The sequence below is a fragment of the Microcaecilia unicolor genome, chromosome 14 (assembly GCF_901765095.1).
Source record: "Microcaecilia unicolor chromosome 14, aMicUni1.1, whole genome shotgun sequence".
In the NCBI taxonomy this organism is placed as follows: domain Eukaryota; kingdom Metazoa; phylum Chordata; class Amphibia; order Gymnophiona; family Siphonopidae; genus Microcaecilia; species Microcaecilia unicolor.
In genome coordinates this window covers 29,060,674-29,078,793 of record NC_044044.1, presented here as the reverse complement: position 1 = coordinate 29,078,793, position 18,120 = coordinate 29,060,674, and the positions used below count along the sequence as shown (strand labels likewise).

Sequence of the window (18,120 nt, the reverse complement as noted above, 5' to 3'; positions counted from 1 at the left end):
GCAGCTGTGGTCACTGTCCATCTATGATTGGCAGCACTTTCCAGCCAGATAACGATGCTAAATATATCTAAAATATTTCAATGCCCTGACTGGCATTTAAAAATAATGCTGATCAGGGCGTTTGAATATTGACCCATAAATGGCAAAGTACTGGGCTCCATTCTGCATAATTCAGAGGGTTGGAAACGTTTATGCACAGCACTGAATATCTGTGGGACCGAATTAGCTGTCCAAGCTTAAACCTTGGGTGAGTATTTTTTGCAGCATGAGGAAAAGTGCTTCAGGTGACAATGATAGATTTTGCAGACCGGCTGTCCACCTCGGGATGCAACTGGAGGGTGACTGACTGGCTTCAGATTTTAAGGATAGTCATGTTTTTCTTAGAAAATGCTACAGGAAATCAGAACTATGAGCCCCAGAATGTCCTGGAGTAAAAAAAAACCAGAACTGGATTATCCTGTTCTGAGAACCTGGAGCACGACGGCCAACCAGTGTCACCAGCATTCGCCAGACCCAAGTCTCTCTGTTCTCTGGAGAGATTAATACTAAGCAACAAGCCCTAGTGAAAAGACAGGGACCAAGTTAACCTGTCTTCATAAGAATAAACTAATGAACAATTATGTTCTGCTCTGGCAACTGCCCTGTCTCTTGTGGATTAATTACTGTAAACTCTTTTTATTAACGAGGTTTAACTTAGTGATCCCTCTGGAGACTGAAAGTTTGGAGAACTGTCGCTCTGTGGTGATTAAAGGTTAAGCAGTTGAACTTTTAATAAGTTCTGAGCAATGCCCAACTCACCAGAGATTCCTGGCACAGAGAGAAAAGCTTTCCCTGCCAATTTCTTGTGTGTTAAACTTAATTCAATTTATCACTACTCTATAGTTATTCTCACTTCTTTTCATAAAACTGTGATTGCGTCCCTTAATTTCTCTTTTGTCCAGAGTATAACATAATGCAAGAGTAAGCGGTCAGTGTGCAATCCATAGCTGTAAGGTGCCTGCTCCAAAGAGCTTACCATTTATATCTGACTGCAGAGGGGTTCTGCAACTGACCAAAGCTCACATATAGCCGCATAAGTGCTTACGCACGCCTAACGCACACCAGTTCTGAGTTACCGCCCAGCTACCGCGTGGACCTTGCGGTAATTTTGTTTTTTTTCGCACGTCTGAAAAATATTTTTTATTTTCTGGCGCGCGTCAGCTACACGCGTTAAGTGGCATTTGACACACGTAGGTCATTACCGCCCGGTTACCGCGTGAGACTTTACCGCTAGGGGTAAGGTCTCATACCCAAAATGGACGCGCGGCAATTTTCATTTTGCCGCACATCCATTTTCGGCAGAAATTTTTTTTAAAAGACATTTTTTTTACAGGTGCGCTAAAGATTATTCTGCGTGTGCCCAAAATACGCATCTACACTACCGCAGGCCATTTTTCAGCGCACCTTAATAAAGGGAACCCCATAATGGGTTCACAGAAGTAAAAGTGTTTTGCAACCAGAACCTAAAAAGTCACAGTTCAATGCTTATTAATTTTAATATTTTAATAGTGTCAGGAAATATATTTGCAAACCTTAAGTCACTATCCAGCTCATTTTCGAAGGAGAAGGGCGCCCATATTTCGACACAAATCGGGAGATGGGTGACCTTCTCGCAAGGTCGCCCAAATCGGCAAAATCGAAAGCCGATTTTTTGACACCCTCGACGGCTTTCCGTCGCGGAGACGGCCAAAGTTCACGGGGGCGTGTCCGCAGGGTAGCAAAGGCGGGACTGGGGCGTGATTAGGAGATGGGCGTCCTCGGCCAATCATGGAAAAAAGAAGGGCGCCCCTGACGAGCACTTGGCCGACTTTACTTGGTCCATTTTTTTTCATGACCAAGCCGTGAAAAGATGCCTCAACTGAGCAGATGATCACCGGAGGGAATAGGGGATGACCTCCCCTTACTCCCCCAGTGGTCACTAACCCCCTCCCACCATAACAAACAGGTTAAAAAAACTTTTTTGCCAGCCTCAAATGCCATACTCAGGTCCATCGCAGCAGTATACAGGTCCCTGGAACAGTTGTAGTGGGTGCAGTGTACTTCTGTCAGGTGGACCTTGGGGGGGGGGGGGGGTTGGGGGGCTCAGCACCCAAGGTAAGGGAGCTATGCACCTGGGAGCAATTTGTGAAGTCCACTGCAGTGCCCTCTAGGGTGCCCGGTTGGTGTCCTGGCATGTGAGGGTGACCAGTGCACTACAAATGCTGGCTCCACCCACGACCAAATAGCTTGGATTTGGCCGTTTTTGAGATGGACGTCCTCGGTTTCCATTAACGGCGAAACCAAGGTTGGCCATCTCTAAGGGCAGCCATCTTTAAAGTCGATCCAAATGTTGAGATTTGGCCGTCCCCGACCGTATTATCGAAACGAAAGATGGCCGCCCATCTTGGTTTTCGATAATACGGTCGGGGACGCTGCTTTACGGGGCCGTTCTTAGAGATGGGCGCCCTTATAGACGGGCACCCTCGTTCGATTATGCCCCTCCACAAGGCAGATTCTACATATGGCACTTTAAAAAATCAGCGCAATAAACATTCCCATCTAAGCACATTCTATAAGCAGCGCCTAGATTTAGACACAGTATATAGAATATGCTTAGTTGATATCCCAGCGCCTAAAACTACGCACCTCCATTTACACCAACGAAAATGTGGCCTAAATTCCTGCATGGAGATTTACGTGCACTGGGTCATATTCTGTAATCATGCGCCTAATTTTTGGAAAGCCATTTCCCTGCCCGTAGCCATGCCCTTTTCGAACTGCACGCATTACAATTTAGGCGCAGTTCATTACAGAATCCGCTTAGCCAGTTCTGCGCGTAAATTCTAATTATTTGCCAATTAGTGCTCATTATTGCTTGTTGAGCGCCGCTATCAACACTGATTAGCTTGTTAAGCCAATTAAATTACGTGCGTTGTTATAGAATACGCCTAGATTTTAGAGCGCATCTCTAGGCGCACTATTATAGAATCTGGCAGGATAGGTTTTCCTAAAATTGCTCAACGAAATGCTGAAAATGAGAATAATGAGGGTAATTTTATGAAGGCATTTTTGTATCGATATGCCAGTAGACAGATGTAAAGCACCTTTAATTAAAACGCTGCACACGTATGAGCACACATGATGGCGAGAATGGGGTAGGTATCTTCCAGACGGGAGGTTCTGTAGAGCCTGGGGAAATTTGTGATGTGTGTGTGTGTGTTTAATTGTATGGGTTTAGATTTACACCTTTTCTTACGCTGGTACAAATGTGTGTGTGGTGTGGGGGAGGGGGGTCATTCTAGCATCAAATTTTGCAGAATCTGTGTCAGTATTTTACTGCTATTACTTATCATTTCTGTGGTGTAGCCACAGGTGGGCCTGGGTGGGCCAGGGCCCACCCACTTAGGGCTCAGGCCCACCCAACAGCAGCACACGTTTAGCGGTAGCTGGTGGAGATCCCAAGCTCTGTCAGCTGAAGACTTTCCCCTGATAGTAACAAAATTCTATCTACTCTCCACAGTACTGGCACCTGCGCATGCTCAGTTTTCAATGCATGCCTGCTGCAGACTGCCAAGGTGGAAAGAAGCATTTTCCTGCCAACTGAGATATTCTTTTGGTGGTGGTGGTGGGGGCGGGGGAGGAAGACCACTTGGTGCCCACCCACTTCTTACCTAGGCCCACTCAAAATCTGTTGTCTGGCTACGCCCCTGATAGGCATATGCAGCGCTGTACACATTATATACAGGTTCTTTCTCTGTCCCTAGTGGGCTCACAATCTTAGGTGTTTTTCTTTTGTACCTGGGGTAATAGAGGGTCAAGTGACCTGCCCAGGACCACGAGGAGCTGCAGCGGGAATTGAACCCACTTCCCCAGGATCTCAGCTCACTGCAGTAACCTTTAAGCTGCTCCTAGTTGAGGTCCATTTTATATAGAACATCGAGATCAGACCTGAGATGTCCAGGTCGGATGGTGTTTTGGAAAGAGATCTGCAGACACAGAGCCTTTCATAAAATTGCTGCAGGAATGCCCAGCAGCTTTCACATAGAGGTGTTGGCACTTCCACGTAGACGCTCAATGAAATTGGTTTTAAAACCAATAGGAGGAAGTATTGTTTTGCTCAGTTAAGCTCTGGAACTCATTGGCAGAGGATATGGTGATGGCGGTTAGCGTATCTGGGTTTTAAAAAAAAGTCTGGTCAAGTTCCTGGAGGAAAAGTCCATAATCTGTGATTGAGATGGACATGGGGGAAGCCACTACTTGCCCTGGGATTGGTAGCATGGAATGGTGCTACTAATTGGCTTTCTGCCAGATGCCTGTGACATGGATTGGCCACTGCTTCGAGCAGGATACTGGGCTAGATGGACCATTGGTCTGACCCAGTATGTTCTTATGTGCAATGTGTTAAAAAGTGTCACACTTGCATTTTATAATCCTACGGTTCACGTGTAAGCATTACAAATGAAGTCGTGAGGCCACAATTTTAAACTGGTTTAATTTTGGAGGCAGAAATAAACCAGCTGGGGTTATGGGCAATAACTCTCTCAATCCCCCATGTAACGTCCTGCCTGAAATGAACACTTAAAAACAACAACAAAAAAAACAGTACATCCCTTTGAGCTAGTGTAAAACCCGATGTGGAAATTTTCCTCACACACAGGTATCTTCCCTTTTAGCCCAGTGCTTCTCAATCCAGTCCTTAGGGCACCCCCAGCCAGTCAGGCTTTCAGACTATCCACAGTGAATATGCGTGGGATAGATTTGAATGCACTGCCTCCTTGGTATGCCAATCTCTCTCGTGCATATCCTGAAATCCAACAGGCCTGGAGAACTGGGTTCAGGATGACTGCTTTAGCCCGTAGCCCTGCTCTCAGGTCAAGGAGCTCTTTGTAGAACCCATGAGTGACAGAGCCTCAGGCTAACGGCCCCTACCAGCCAGTAAGAATAAAGCTTCCAACAGGGCCCCAGCTATTACGAAATTTAACAGATATGAAAACTACTAACATAGGCCAAATTACTGAAAATAGTGCAAAGCGTGAAAGTGAATGAGGTTGATGAAATTCATCCCATCCTGGGAAATGTAATCTACCTATTGACTGTTGAGAGATTTCTGTTCTATTTCCAGGATATGACAGATATTAAAGCCAATGTGCAGACAGGAATGCCCTATGAGGAAAGGTTAAAGCGGCTAGGGCTCTTCAGCTTGGAGAAAAGGCGGCTGAGGGGAGATATGATAGAGGTCTATAAAATAATGAGTGGAGTTGAACGGGTAGATGTGAAGCGTCTGTTTACACTTTCCAAAAATACTAGGACAAGGGGGCATGCGATGAAGCTACAAATTTAAAACGAATTGGAGGAAATTTTTCTTCACTCAACGTGTAATTAAACTCTGGAATTTGAAATGTGGTAAAGGCAGTTAGCTTAGCAGAGTTTTAAAAAGCTTTTGGACGGCTTCCTAAAGGAAAAGTCCATAGACCATTATTAAATTGGACTTGGGGAAAATATTTCTAGGATAAGCAGCATAAATGTATTGTAATGTTTTGGGATCTTGCTGGGTACTTGTGACCTGGATTGGCCATTGTTGGAAACAGGATGCTGGGCTTGATGGACCTTCAGTCTGTCCCAGTATGGTAATACTTATGTACTTGGGATTCTGAATGGAATCTTGCTACTCTTTGGGGTTCTACATGGAATGTTGCTACACTTTGAAATTCTGCATGGAATTGTGTTATTCTTTAGAATTCTAGAATGTTGCTACTCTTTGAGGTTCTACATGGAATGTTGCTACACTTTGAAATTCTGCATGGAATCTTGTTATTCTTTAGAATTCTAGAATCTTGCTACTCTTTGGGGTTCTACATGGAATGTTGCTACTCATTGGGTTTCTGCCAGGTACTTGTGACCTGGATTGGCCATTGTTGGAAACAAGATGCTGGGCTTGATGGACCTTCGGCCTGTCCCAGTATGGTAATACTTATGTACTTGGGATTCTGAATGGAATCGTGCTACTCTTTGGGGTTCTACATGGAATGTTGCTACACTTTGAAATTCTGCATGGAATCTTGTTATTCTTTAGAATTCTAGAATCTTGCTACTCTTTGGGGTTCTACATGGAATGTTGCTACTCATTGGGTTTCTGCCAGGTACTTGTGACCTGGATTGGCCACTGTTGGAAGCAGGATGCTGGGCTTGATGAACCTGCAGTCTGTCCCAGTATGGCAATACTTATGTAATGCCTTCAAATATTTTCACCCAACGATGTATTTCAAAATAGATAAAAACGAAAACAACCAGGCCCTACTAGTGGTTCAAGTCCATTTATTCTGTAGTAGACAACTGGAGCCCTGGCTCTCTTTTCCCAGGTTACTTAACTAACTTTCGAGAGCCCAAACTATACCAGCGATCCAGGTCCTCCTGCGTCTCCAAGTCCATTTTGTCCAGTAGGGATAGATACTGAGCTTCCCTCAACATCTCTCTGTCAAAAGCTTTACCCAACTTGTGGTGTCGGCACTTCCTTTCCACCCTCTTCCTTACGCGGAGCTCTTCCGTAGGGTGTCTGTCCCCTTCTTCCTTCGTTTCCTGGGTCCGACTGGCTGTGTCCAGGGCACAGGGTTTTGGACTTGCATCGGGAGGGTCCTTTGAAGTAGAGATTGAGTCAGAGGCATGGTAGGACCATTCTGAGGCAGCCAGAGGGATGTCCTGCACCTGAAGATGAGAAAGTGAAGCTTCTGGTTATGAAGAGAAGAGAGGAAAGATGGATTTAAGGACAATTAGTTCTGCATGTTGGTTGGTTGGTTGAAAGACTGATGTTAATCCATCTAGAAATACTCTGGTTTAGCAATGGTCAGGGAGATGAGTGAAGCCATGACTATGAAAGAAAAATATAAACACTGCAAGAAATGCAGAGGAATCATGGACAGCAACCATGACCCCCTCAGGGAGCAGTGGTGTTCCTAGGGGGGCTGACACCTGGGGCAGATCGCCGATGCGCCCTGCCTCCCAGGTGCAGCATGCTCCCCACCCCCACCCCCCGGCGAAAGACCCCCGGGTGCACGCCGCTGGGGGGGGGGGTGCCGCGCGCTTGTCCGCTTCGTTCGTTTCCATGCTCCCTCTGCCCCGGAACAGGAAGTAACCTGTTCCAGGGCAGAGGGAGCACAGAACGAACGTAGCGGACAGGCGCGCGGCACCCCCCAGCGGCGTGCACCCGGGGCGGACTGCACCCACCGCCCCCCCCCTTGGTACGCCACTGTCAGGGAGGTAAATGTATGGCCAATTAAGGTCCTCACCTGGGTTTCTTCAGCTTAACGTCAAACCTTGGAAACAAAGCAAACAAACTCCTAAAGATGTAGTTAAATTAAGAAAAGGGGGGGAGGGACAGAAAAAATAATACAAATGCAAGCTTTGCCTCCTTCAGATTGATAATTAGGAGTTGCAATTAGCTGTATGTCCACAAGAGGGCGCCATTGATCTTACCTTAGCAAAATGGTTATTGCAAAACTTGTCACTAGCAAGGAGATAGTTCAGGGATCCCCCTAATCCATTGCTGAAACACACACTTCCAATGCCCTTAAAGAAAAGGAAAAGAAACATTTAAAATGTGGGACTGAGATAGAAAGACTAGACTTTTAATACATTGTATTTTTAATTTCAGATTCCTACCACCTGCTTCCTTCCCAGTTCATCCAGGAGGGGGCAACACTGGTCTATATTTACTGAGCGGGCAGAGGCATTTGGACTCTATTTCAGAATAAACAGATCAGAATGAATTAAGGACCCTTGTACTTCTATTATAGGGGACTTCCAAGAGCTGTCTGACAGGATGTCCATTAACCCCCCCCCCCCCCATTTTCCCATGAAGCCCACCAGGGGCCACTGCAGAGGAGTCTGTGGGTCTCAGAATTTTTATGGGGGTACATTGGGGGTATCCAAAGACAAAGTTGAGGGGACAGAGGAAGTTTGACATTTCTATTTATTTATTTGACGTTTATACCCCTCATTAGCCCGGAATAGACTCAAGTTCAATGCGGCTTACAAACAAACAGTAAAGTGAATAAAACAATTATTACATGTGTAGTAAGTAACCTTGGAACTAGACTATCTCAAAGACAAACACGTAATTAAGGGCGGATAGGTGAGAGCAAAATTAGGCAGGACTAGATGGGAAACGGGATTAAGAAAAGGGTGTGGGTAAAATTCAAATCGAGTTCCTTGTATTCAGAAAGGCCAGACTGAAGGCATGTGTTTTTATAAGGCTTCTAAAAGTTAGGTAAACATCTGTAAACTTGATTGATTTTCGGAAGAGAATTCCAAATGTTGGTGCCTTGATAGGAGAAATTTGCTGAGTGAATTGTTTTATATATCACATTCTTACAGATAGGGAAATGTAAGCCAAGATACTCTCTGATGAAACAGCATTACGATAATTCAATAAGGTTATTCATATATGATGGGGCTTGACCAAACAGAATTTGGTGAATGAAAATGCATAATTTGAAAGATATTCTACTACTACTACTACTACTATTTATCATTTCTATTGCACTTCAAGGCATACGCAGCGCTATACACCACACACAAAAAGACAGTCCCTGCTCAAAGAGCTCACAATCTAAATATGGAATGTTGCTAGTGGAATAGCAACATTCCATGTAGAATCTCAAATAGTAGCAACATTCCATGTAGAATCTCAACTAGTAGCAACAGAATCTCAACTAGTATCAACATTCCATGTAGAATCTCAACTAGTAGCAACAGAATCTCCAATAGTAGCAACATTCCATGTTCCACTGCACTAACCACTAGGCTACTCCTCCACTAGCAACATTCCATGTAGAAACCTGCCCTTGCAGATCAGCAACGCGGCCACGCAGGCTTCTGTTTCTGTGAGTCTGATGTCCTGCACGTGCAGGACGTCAGACTCACAGAAACAGAAGCCTGCACGGCTGCGTTGCTGATCTGCAAGGGCAGGCTTCTACATTACTACTACTAGTACTTATCACTTCTATAGTGCTACAGGGCATACGCAGTGCTGTACACCATACACAAAAAGACAGTCCCTGCTCAAAGAGCTTACAATCTAGATAAGACATGAAAACAGACAGAACAATTAAGGGTAAGAGAATAATAGGTGAGGTTGAAGGACAGGGCAAGTGAGTAGTGGTTAGGAGTCAAAAGCAGTGGTAAAGAGGTGGGCTTTAAGTTTGGACTTGAAAATGGCCAAAGATGGGGCTATCTCATATTGGTAACTCATATAAAAGAGGAGTGGGCTTTGGCGAATGAGGGGATCTACATATAAGCCGAGCAGCAGTATTTTGAGCTGTTTGTAATTTTTTTGAGAAGACTACTACTACTACTTGACATTTCTAAAGCGCTACTAGGGTTACGCAGCGCTGTACAATTTAAACATAGAAAGACAGTCCCTGCTCAAAGAGCTTACAATCTAAAAGACAAGAGAACAATCTAGAGGACGAGTGAACAGTTAATCTGATAGGGTGGATAGATTGGGGCATTCTATATTTCTCAAGCGGTTAGGCGCCGAAGGCTAAATTGCAGCGCTGTACAATTTAACATAGAAGGACAGTCCCTGCTCAAAGGAGCTTACAATCTAAAGGACAAATGTACAGTCAGTCAAATAGGGGCAGTCTAGATTTCCTGAAAGGTACAAAGGTTAGGTACCGAAAGCAACATTGAAGAGGTGGGCTTTGAGCAAGGATTTGAAGGTGGGTAGGGAGGGGGCTTGGCGTACGGGCTCAGGAAGGTTGTTCCAAGCATAGGGTGAGGCGAGGCAGAATGAGCGGAGCCTGGAGTTGTCGGTGGTGGAGAAGGGTACTGAGAGGAGGGATTTGTCCTGTGAGTCCAGCATAGATGGAATTGCAATAGTCGAATTTGGTGAGGACAAAGGATTGAGCCCTTCGGTTGTTAAGAAGAAGATAAAACTGAATTTAAACTTTTCTTCTTCTTCTTCTTCTTCTATTAAGGGTTTTGCAGCTGTGCCTTTCAGCAACTGATTAGGGCAATCATGGGAATATCTCCTCTTCTGGTGACAAATTTCTCAAATCATTTTGCTGGGGGGAAGTGCAATGTCGCCCCCGTGTGGCAATCAACTAACTGCAACTCCTTACTTCCAGTATAAAGGTAATAAAAATCCAAAATAAAACAAAACCCTGGAGTATTTCTTGCTTGCATTAGCGTCCATTTCTGCCTGTCCTTTTATTCCACTTAAATAACCACATCTTTAAGGGTTTCTTAGCTTCCCAATCGTACCCACCAAAGAAGGTCGTCTTTTCAAAGCCTTGGAGTAGGGCCTCTTGCCCTGTGCTTCCAGCGTTGACTTGTCCATGCCTCCTCCTTGGCCTTTGGTGGCCATCTTGCAGATGCAGTTGCCCATTCTGGGCCTGGTCTCAGCGCAGGACTCCTTGCCCGGGACCAGGAGCATCGGTCGTTTCCAGCCAGCTGCCTCCACATCCAGTCCGAAGAGAAAGGGAAGCCCCGCATTGTGACGTCACTACAGAACACCGGCTCTTCATCGATGACGTCACAATGGAGATGACGTCATCTCGCTGAGAAGGTGCGGCCCAGCCCTGGACCGACCACGTTGGTCCTTCTTCTTTCTGCCACCCTTATTATTCATTTAGCCCTCAAAGTGATCCAAGGACTTCCCAGCAAGGTCATCATCCGGTCCGCTCCCAACTCAACAGAAATGAATTTCAAACTCAAGTTTTAGATGCGTTCTGAGATCTTTAAAGAAAGGTGAAAGTTAGTTTTCTTTTCATTCTGCAGAGGTCCAGTCTGGGGAAAGGTCAGGCTGCAGTTTTTTTTTTGTTTTTTTTTGTATCCCTCTCATCTACTCTTGGTCCGGGAAAACTTCTCTGAACCTGGAAACCTCAATCGCACTTGCAAACGAAATTTACACCCATTTGGTGCAAAATGTTCGCTTGATTTTTTTTTTGGGGTGGTTATGTTTTTAATGGAGGATGCAGCCCAGAACTTCTTAAATAGTACTTCAAAACGAATTACGTTTAGGTGTCCAGATGACAAAGATACCGACCATCTCGGAAGGAGAAATGACTTGCGGTTAAAAATTTAACAACAACAAAAAAAATGCTTAAAAGCAGTCTGGGAATCAAACAGGGCTCGGCTGCCTTTCGGAAATGTCCCTTGTACCTTTGCCAGCTCAGTGAAAACCTGTCCTGATATGTAGACTCTAGTTTGGTAAAATCACAACCTATGCTGGGATTTGGTGCATAAAGGGGAGAGGGGAGGCCATAGCTAGGTTGTCCCATTGAAATATTGCCTTGCCTCATATCTAGGGAGGATTTTGTTCTAGGGAGGAAGAGGAAGCCAACACTGTGAGCCGTGTAGGTATCTCCCCGAGTGCAGTAATACACTCCCGTATCCACCGTCCGCAACTGGCTTATATTCAGATAATACACCTGGGTCCCGTAGTCCTTCCACGCCTCGATCCGCCCCTCCAGGTCTTTGGAGTGGAAACGACCGCTGGTCTTGGCCCCTACGTTTGCCAACCACTCCAGGCTTCCCCGGGGTGGCTGCCGGAACCAGGACATCCAGTAGTCGTTGACATCAAAGCCTGAGGTCTTGCAGCTGAGCTGCAGGGACTGGCCGGCCTGTTTCGTTTCCGAACCGGACTGGGTCAGCACCACGGCAGCCTGAACAGCTATTAAATCACAGGACAATTAAAAAAGTCAAGATATTCGTAACCGTAAAGCTATCAACATTTACACAGGGGGAAGGAGAGGGGGGGGGGGGTACATAAGGCAGTTGAGAGTTACCGGAGATAAAGCTGAGGAGAAGCCCGAGGATCATCCTGGAGTCCGGACAGACGGAAGCTTTGCTCTCTGCATCGGCCGGAGAAGGTTGATAAATCAATGGAAGGAGAAAAACTTTGCATAGCGCGAACTCGATGGGTTGGGATCTCCGTTTGCCCAAGCTTCTAATTTCCTTGTCATTTGAATGAGTCAATGATGTGGGACCCTCTTCAGCCCTTATTCCTGATATCACATCTTCCCTGTAACATACTTTATTTTGTAATGGATACCCAAAATCTCTTTGATTTCCTTTTTTGAGCTGAAGAGACTCTTTCCCCAGAGAACATTGTTGGACCTTCTCTCTATCTCCCAAGTAGATCTCACCTAGGGGGTGCAAGTTTCCCTTTCCCTCCCTAGTCAACCTGCTCCCAGTGGGAGAGGATTTTTTAATAAGAATGTAAGAACATAAGAATAGCCACACTCAGTGGCGTTCCTGGGGGGGGTCCTCCCCGGGTGCACGACGCTGGGGGGGGGGGGTGACGCACGCGCCTGTCTGTCGTTTGTTCCATGCTCCTGTTCCTGTTCCGGGGCAGAGGGAGCATGGAACGAACAACGGACAGGCACGCGGCACCCCCCAGCGTCTTGCACCCAGGCAGAGGGATGTCCTTTTGCGGGGGGGGGGGGTCACGCTGCATCCGGGGAGTTGGGGCGCATCGGCGATCTGCCCCGGGTGTCAGCCCCCCTAGGAACACCACTGGCCACACTGGGTCAGACCGATGGTCCATCTAGCCCAGTATCCTGCTTTCAACAGTGGCCAATCCCCAGGTCGCAAGTACTTGTCAGAAACCCAATTAGTAGCAGCTTCCCCGTGTCCATCTCAATAACAGACTATTGATTCTTCCTCCAGGAACTTGTCTAAACCTTTTTTTAAACTCAGATATGCTAACTACTGTTACCACATGCACCGGTGACAACAAGGCTTGACTTTTCCCATGCGAACTGTCACATTCAACCCCAGTAAATATATATATATATATATATATATATATATATATATATATATATATATATATATATATATATATATATAATCCTTCTCACTACAGTTCTCCCCTGTTGCATGTGATTGGTACATGAGAATACTTTTGAAAACTCACCCAAAAGCAAGCTCGCTGACCTCTCCATTGTCAACTCTTTGGGGCAGGGGATTCACTCTGGTAGCAGAATGGATGCTGGATCCATATATTAATGTCTTTAGCATGTGCAGTGGTGCTTGGAATGGGAAATGGGGCTTAGGCAGTGTTTGTGAGTGAAGAATTTGACCTCATTCATGCAGGGGAGAAGTGCGTGGAAACCAGGGGTCAGGGGTGAGGCAAGAAAAATTCTGTGTTCCATCTGTCTCCTGCAATTCTGTTCTTCATATGGCCCCCTATCCATCATTGCCTTTATTCTACTGAATAAATACTGTATTATATTTAAATAAAGATTTTTTAATGGAAAATGCTAATTCTGCTCACAAAATTAACAGAGAATCATACCATGGCCTTTCCACCTTTCTTGATTATTTGATTGACTCTATGTTGGGACCTTATTCAATGTTATCACATTTTCCCATTATTTTATTTCATGATGAATGCCCCAAGCCTACGGTTCCTTCTAAGATGTGCCAAAGTCCCCCACCACGATGTAGCAATATTGTGGTTTGAATCATCAGGGGCAGACAAGCACTCTGGGATTCCAAGGAAGAATGGTGGTGAACTCCTGGGCACCTTAGAAGGAATGTGTCTAAATCTTCCTAGTCTCCTTGGTTGCTGACCAGAAGACATTGATGGATCTTCTCTGAATGCTCTGGCTCCTAAGTACACCCCACCTAGAGGCAGAGGGATGGACTAGACCTTCTGAGATTCCCTCGAGCTCTATTCTTCTCTGATTTCTAGATGACATCTTGACTTCCCTCCAGGCTCTATTTATCTAGATTCTAAAATCTCATTCAGATCATTCCCATATTGAGGTGCAAAGTTCCCTCCACCATCAGCATTCTTGCCGTCAATGGTGGTACATTGATATTGCAGTTTCAGTCACAAGAGGCAGAAAGGTGCCGCGGGAATCCCGCCAAACTCACCTGCTTGCATGATTGAAATCCTGATATTTCGGTTATCACCCCCATTGTAGAAATTGTGGTGCAGGACTCCCCTTCCCTTAGAGATGTCCAGAAATCTAGCCAATATTCCATAAGATACCTTTAACATAAGCACAAGGGGAAGGACTGGGAGTCCTGGAATACCACCTAGGTGGTCCCATCCAATGTCACTTTTAATGCAAGCAAGAGATAAGGGTGAAGGGGAAAAATATTTATAAAAATAGTCTCTCTGTGTGGACAAAAACCATCATGAGAAATTAACACAAACAGATTCCTCTGTATTTAAAGACTTGACGGAACCTAGTTCCCTCTCCCCCGTACTGTTAAACTGGAACATTTTTCAGCAGGAGAGTAAATCTACAGATTCATACTGGGGTGTTTCTCCTTTCTTTAGATGTCAATCTAGAGCAGGAATTCTTTCAACCCAGTCCTCAGGACACGCCTGGCCCACTGCTGACAAATTTATCTCATGCATATTCATTCTGGGCATCTTGAAAACCTGACCGGTTAGGTGTGTCTGAGGACTGGGGTTGAGAACCACTCACCTTGACAGTGTGTATTGTACTAGATCAGCCATCCTGTAGAGGGCAGCGTTTGGCAACAACAGAAAGGCTGGTCTCAGATTTCTGGCATTTTTAAAACTGTTTTCCAGTGCAAGGCAAACCCATGCTTCTGGAGTTATTCAATTTAATCATTATAGTGTTCTTCAATGCAAACCACTCAGGTTCAGATTTGAGAAGAAGTCTGACTATGTGCCTTGATATGATCCTGTTCAAAAGTAGCTGTGCCCAAGGAAGTTGAGCTCAACATTAGCAAAATTCGCCCTTTCCTCTCTGAGCACACTACCCGAACTCTCATCCACTCTCTCATCACCTCTCGCCTTGACTACTGCAACCTTTTCCTCACTGGCCTCCCACTTGGCCATCTATCCCCCCCTTCAGTCCATTCAGAACGCTGCTTCACGGCTTATCTTCCGCCTGGACCGATATACTCATATCACCCCTCTCCTCAAGTCACTTCACTGGCTCCCGATCAGATACCGTATACAATTCAAGCTTCTCCTATTAACCTACAAATGCACCCGAGCTGCAGCCCCTCCTTACCTCTCTTCCCTCATCTCCCCTTACGTTCCGACCCGTAACCTCGGCACTCAAGACAAATCCCTCCTTTCAGTACCCTTCTCCACCACCGCCAACTCCAGGCTCCGCCCTTTCTGCCTCGCCTCACCCCCATGCCTAGAATAAACTCCCTGAGCCCATATGCCAAGCCCCCTCCCTGCCCATCTTCAAAGCCTTGCTCAAAGCTCACCTCTTCAATGTCGCCTTCGGCACCTAACCACTACACCTCTATTCTGGAAATCTTGAGTTCCCCAACTTGACATTTCGCTCATTAGATTGTAAGCTCCTTTGATCAGGGACTGTCCTTCTTTGTTAATTTGTACAGCGCTGCGTAACCCTAGTAGTGCTCTAGAAATGTTAAGTAGTAGTAGTAGTAATATGACCATGCAGAAAACTACTGCAAAATTCCTGGATATACATGATTTTAACTCCTTGTTTCCTTAATCCAACAAAGTATGAACAAGAATGTAAAACCACTGGGTGTTATATTAACGAACTTTATGACTTAGGCTGAAAAAGTGAGAGAAAATCCGCCAACAAGCGGAGAACTCAAACGCCCCACGGTAAAAACAATATATTTCAAAGTATATAATTTGTAAATTAATTGTTCTAACTTATTTGTGTGTACTACATTCGGTTTTTTCTATTTTTTTATATATAAATGTATGTTTTTATAGACTCCTGATTCAGGCCTGACGGCCGAAACACGACGTTGTGTCGAGTCTTCAAATTTTCAATAAAATTGTTTATTAACAAACATCCTCCAGTTTCTGGTATCCTTGGTCGCTCTCCCACTTTTTGTACACTTAGGCTGAAAAAGAACTAGTTACATTCCTATAACCCCCTCCCTCCCCCCCCCCCTCCACTCCCCAAGAAAATGAGAGTTTGTGTGAGCCTTGCCTGACTTTCATTTAATTTTTATTGTCAGCTTAATTGAATTTCTCATGGACGTAGCCAGCCCCATGTTCATTGTAGTCCTCTTGAGTCATCATCGTTCCCTGAAGGCTGCTGAGCGAGGCCAGGATGGAGCCTCCTATCCAGGTGCTGTTGCTCCTTTTGGGGCTCGCCATGACCTGAAAACTGTAATCTTCTGGGGCCAGGCTCACCAGCTCGTTACGGATTCTCTCTGGGAAGCAGGGGAACATGGTCGAACCCCCTGAGAGGGCCACTCGGTAAAGTGTTTTGGACCTGAAGGCTTCTGGGGCCTTCAGGATGCTGTTGAAGGTGAAGGAATGAAGCCCAGGAGAGTCATTCAAAAGCATTTTTGGTTTGAACATGGGCTCGGGGCAAAGAAACCGCTCCTGATCAAGAGTAATTTGTTGCCCGCCCGGCAGCTCAAAGTTCTTTTTCCGCTGTTGGTCCTTTTCTTGTAGTTCTTTGTTGAAGTCTAAGGAGACGTAGCATAGTTCCTCTTTGATTCCTGCCACTGTTCTCCTCTTAAGGTTTGAGAGTAAGCTGTGACCATCAGTCAGTAACTGCTTCAAGTACTTACAGAGCACTTTCCCAGCAATGTCCAAGCGGTAAGTGGCTTCTCTGCTGACTTCTCCCTCGTAAACAGGGGCTGTGTGGCACACCCCAGCTCCAGCCTCCACCACCAAGCCACTGACAAGCCCATAGGAACAGAGAGAGAGAAGGGCAGTGTGGGCTACCCGGAGGGCAGGAACGTCAAAGGCTTCAAAGAAGACCTCAGCCATCATCTCTCGGTTGGTAGTCGGGCACGTGGGCGAGTCAGTTACGAGTACTGCATGGTCTTCTGGGAAGGCCCTTAGCTCACACAGAAAAACATGGTTCCAGAGAATTTCCATAGCATCCCAGTCAACCACAATGCCGTGTTTCACGGGGGACCTCTTGCCTGCAGAGGCTTCTCCTGAGCGGTTGGCCCTCAGTTCACAGTGCTTCTTTCCTAATATTTCAGGGAATACTGCTATGCTTCTAATGATGGACCGAGGCTTCTCATCCTCCGCAAACCCAGAGCGGCAGAATCCACTGCCGTTGTCAATCACTACAGTGGACTGACCCATCCTGTCCCACTTCTTCTGTGACATTTTTCTCGCTGTCTTCTAGACGGAAAATATCTGAGTGAGGGAACTAGATTACCAACTCCTGTAAGGGATTAAAATACTTTAGATTAAATAACACACTTTATAAGTCCCAGGAAGCACAGAGTTATTTATTTACTTTATCTGATAGACCGCCTTTAATTGCGGTACAACAAAAAAGATTCATGGAGCAGGCACAGATTGGGGCTACCGAGATGGTTCCAGATCAAACAGAATTGGAAAGACAAGCTCCTGTGCAGAGACTGGTGAAGCCAACCTAGAACCCACAACATGCCAACTCACATGCATCATGCATGACTCATCAACTGGAGGACATCTCATGCAATTCGAGAGCATCTCCCACTTACACAGGCTGTGAGCCCTCCCTTCCCTTTCATCTTCCTAATGACTTCCATTTCCAGGACAATTCCACTAAGGTAGAGCCCAGACTGTGATTAGGAGACAACCAACGGGATAATGAGGGATGAAAAGAAGAGAGAGAGAACAGGTTGTTCACGTGCAGGGCTTTTTTTGAGGGGGTACTTGGGGGTACCGGCACCTTTTCCATTGTCTGCTAAAATTGACCCATGGACCCCAAGTTTTAATGAAAGAGCTCAGGCTCTACACACCAATTCTGCCGTGTCATAGATTCTGTGACTGGTTGCAGGGGGCCTGGCTATTGTGGGGTGGGTCCCTTACTGATCACCCCACCCCCTGAAGGATGGCCTCAGGCCTGGCATTTGAGTACCGGCACCTTTTTTGCTAGATAAAGCACACTGTTCACGTTTATCAGAGAGACTATGTGAGTGCATGCGTGTGTGAGAGACAGGGAGAAGCTATCATTAAAACATTATGAATAACGAGGTCTCATTGGACAAAATGAAAACTGTTCTAAAATCACATTAGTGGTATAATGACCTGTCCTAATGGAAGCTAGCGTTGATAACTACACCTCAGAGAGAGTATGTCTTAGAGGCGGTGCATTATTTTAATATTCTGACCAACCCTGAAACAGACAGCAAAATGGTTTTTTAGTAAGTTTA

At 45.7% G+C, this 18,120-nt stretch overlaps 2 protein-coding genes across 2 annotated transcripts; both read right to left on the bottom strand.

The window, feature by feature from the left end:
- Window positions 1–6,378: 6,378 nt before the first annotated feature.
- LOC115457311 lies at window positions 6,379–11,844 on the bottom strand. Its single transcript, XM_030186732.1, has 4 exons — window positions 11,805–11,844; window positions 11,448–11,689; window positions 7,489–7,581; window positions 6,379–6,720 (listed from the first exon to the last, which is right to left on the bottom strand). Exons 1-4 carry the CDS (start codon window positions 11,836–11,838, stop codon window positions 6,379–6,381), a joined length of 711 nt encoding a protein of 236 aa, XP_030042592.1. The 5' UTR covers window positions 11,839–11,844.
- A 4,123-nt stretch (window positions 11,845–15,967) lies between these two features.
- Window positions 15,968–17,083, bottom strand: LOC115457310 (actin-like). The gene has a single exon (XM_030186731.1). It carries the CDS (start codon window positions 17,081–17,083, stop codon window positions 15,968–15,970), a length of 1,116 nt encoding a protein of 371 aa, XP_030042591.1.
- Between the last annotated feature and the right edge of the window lie 1,037 nt (window positions 17,084–18,120).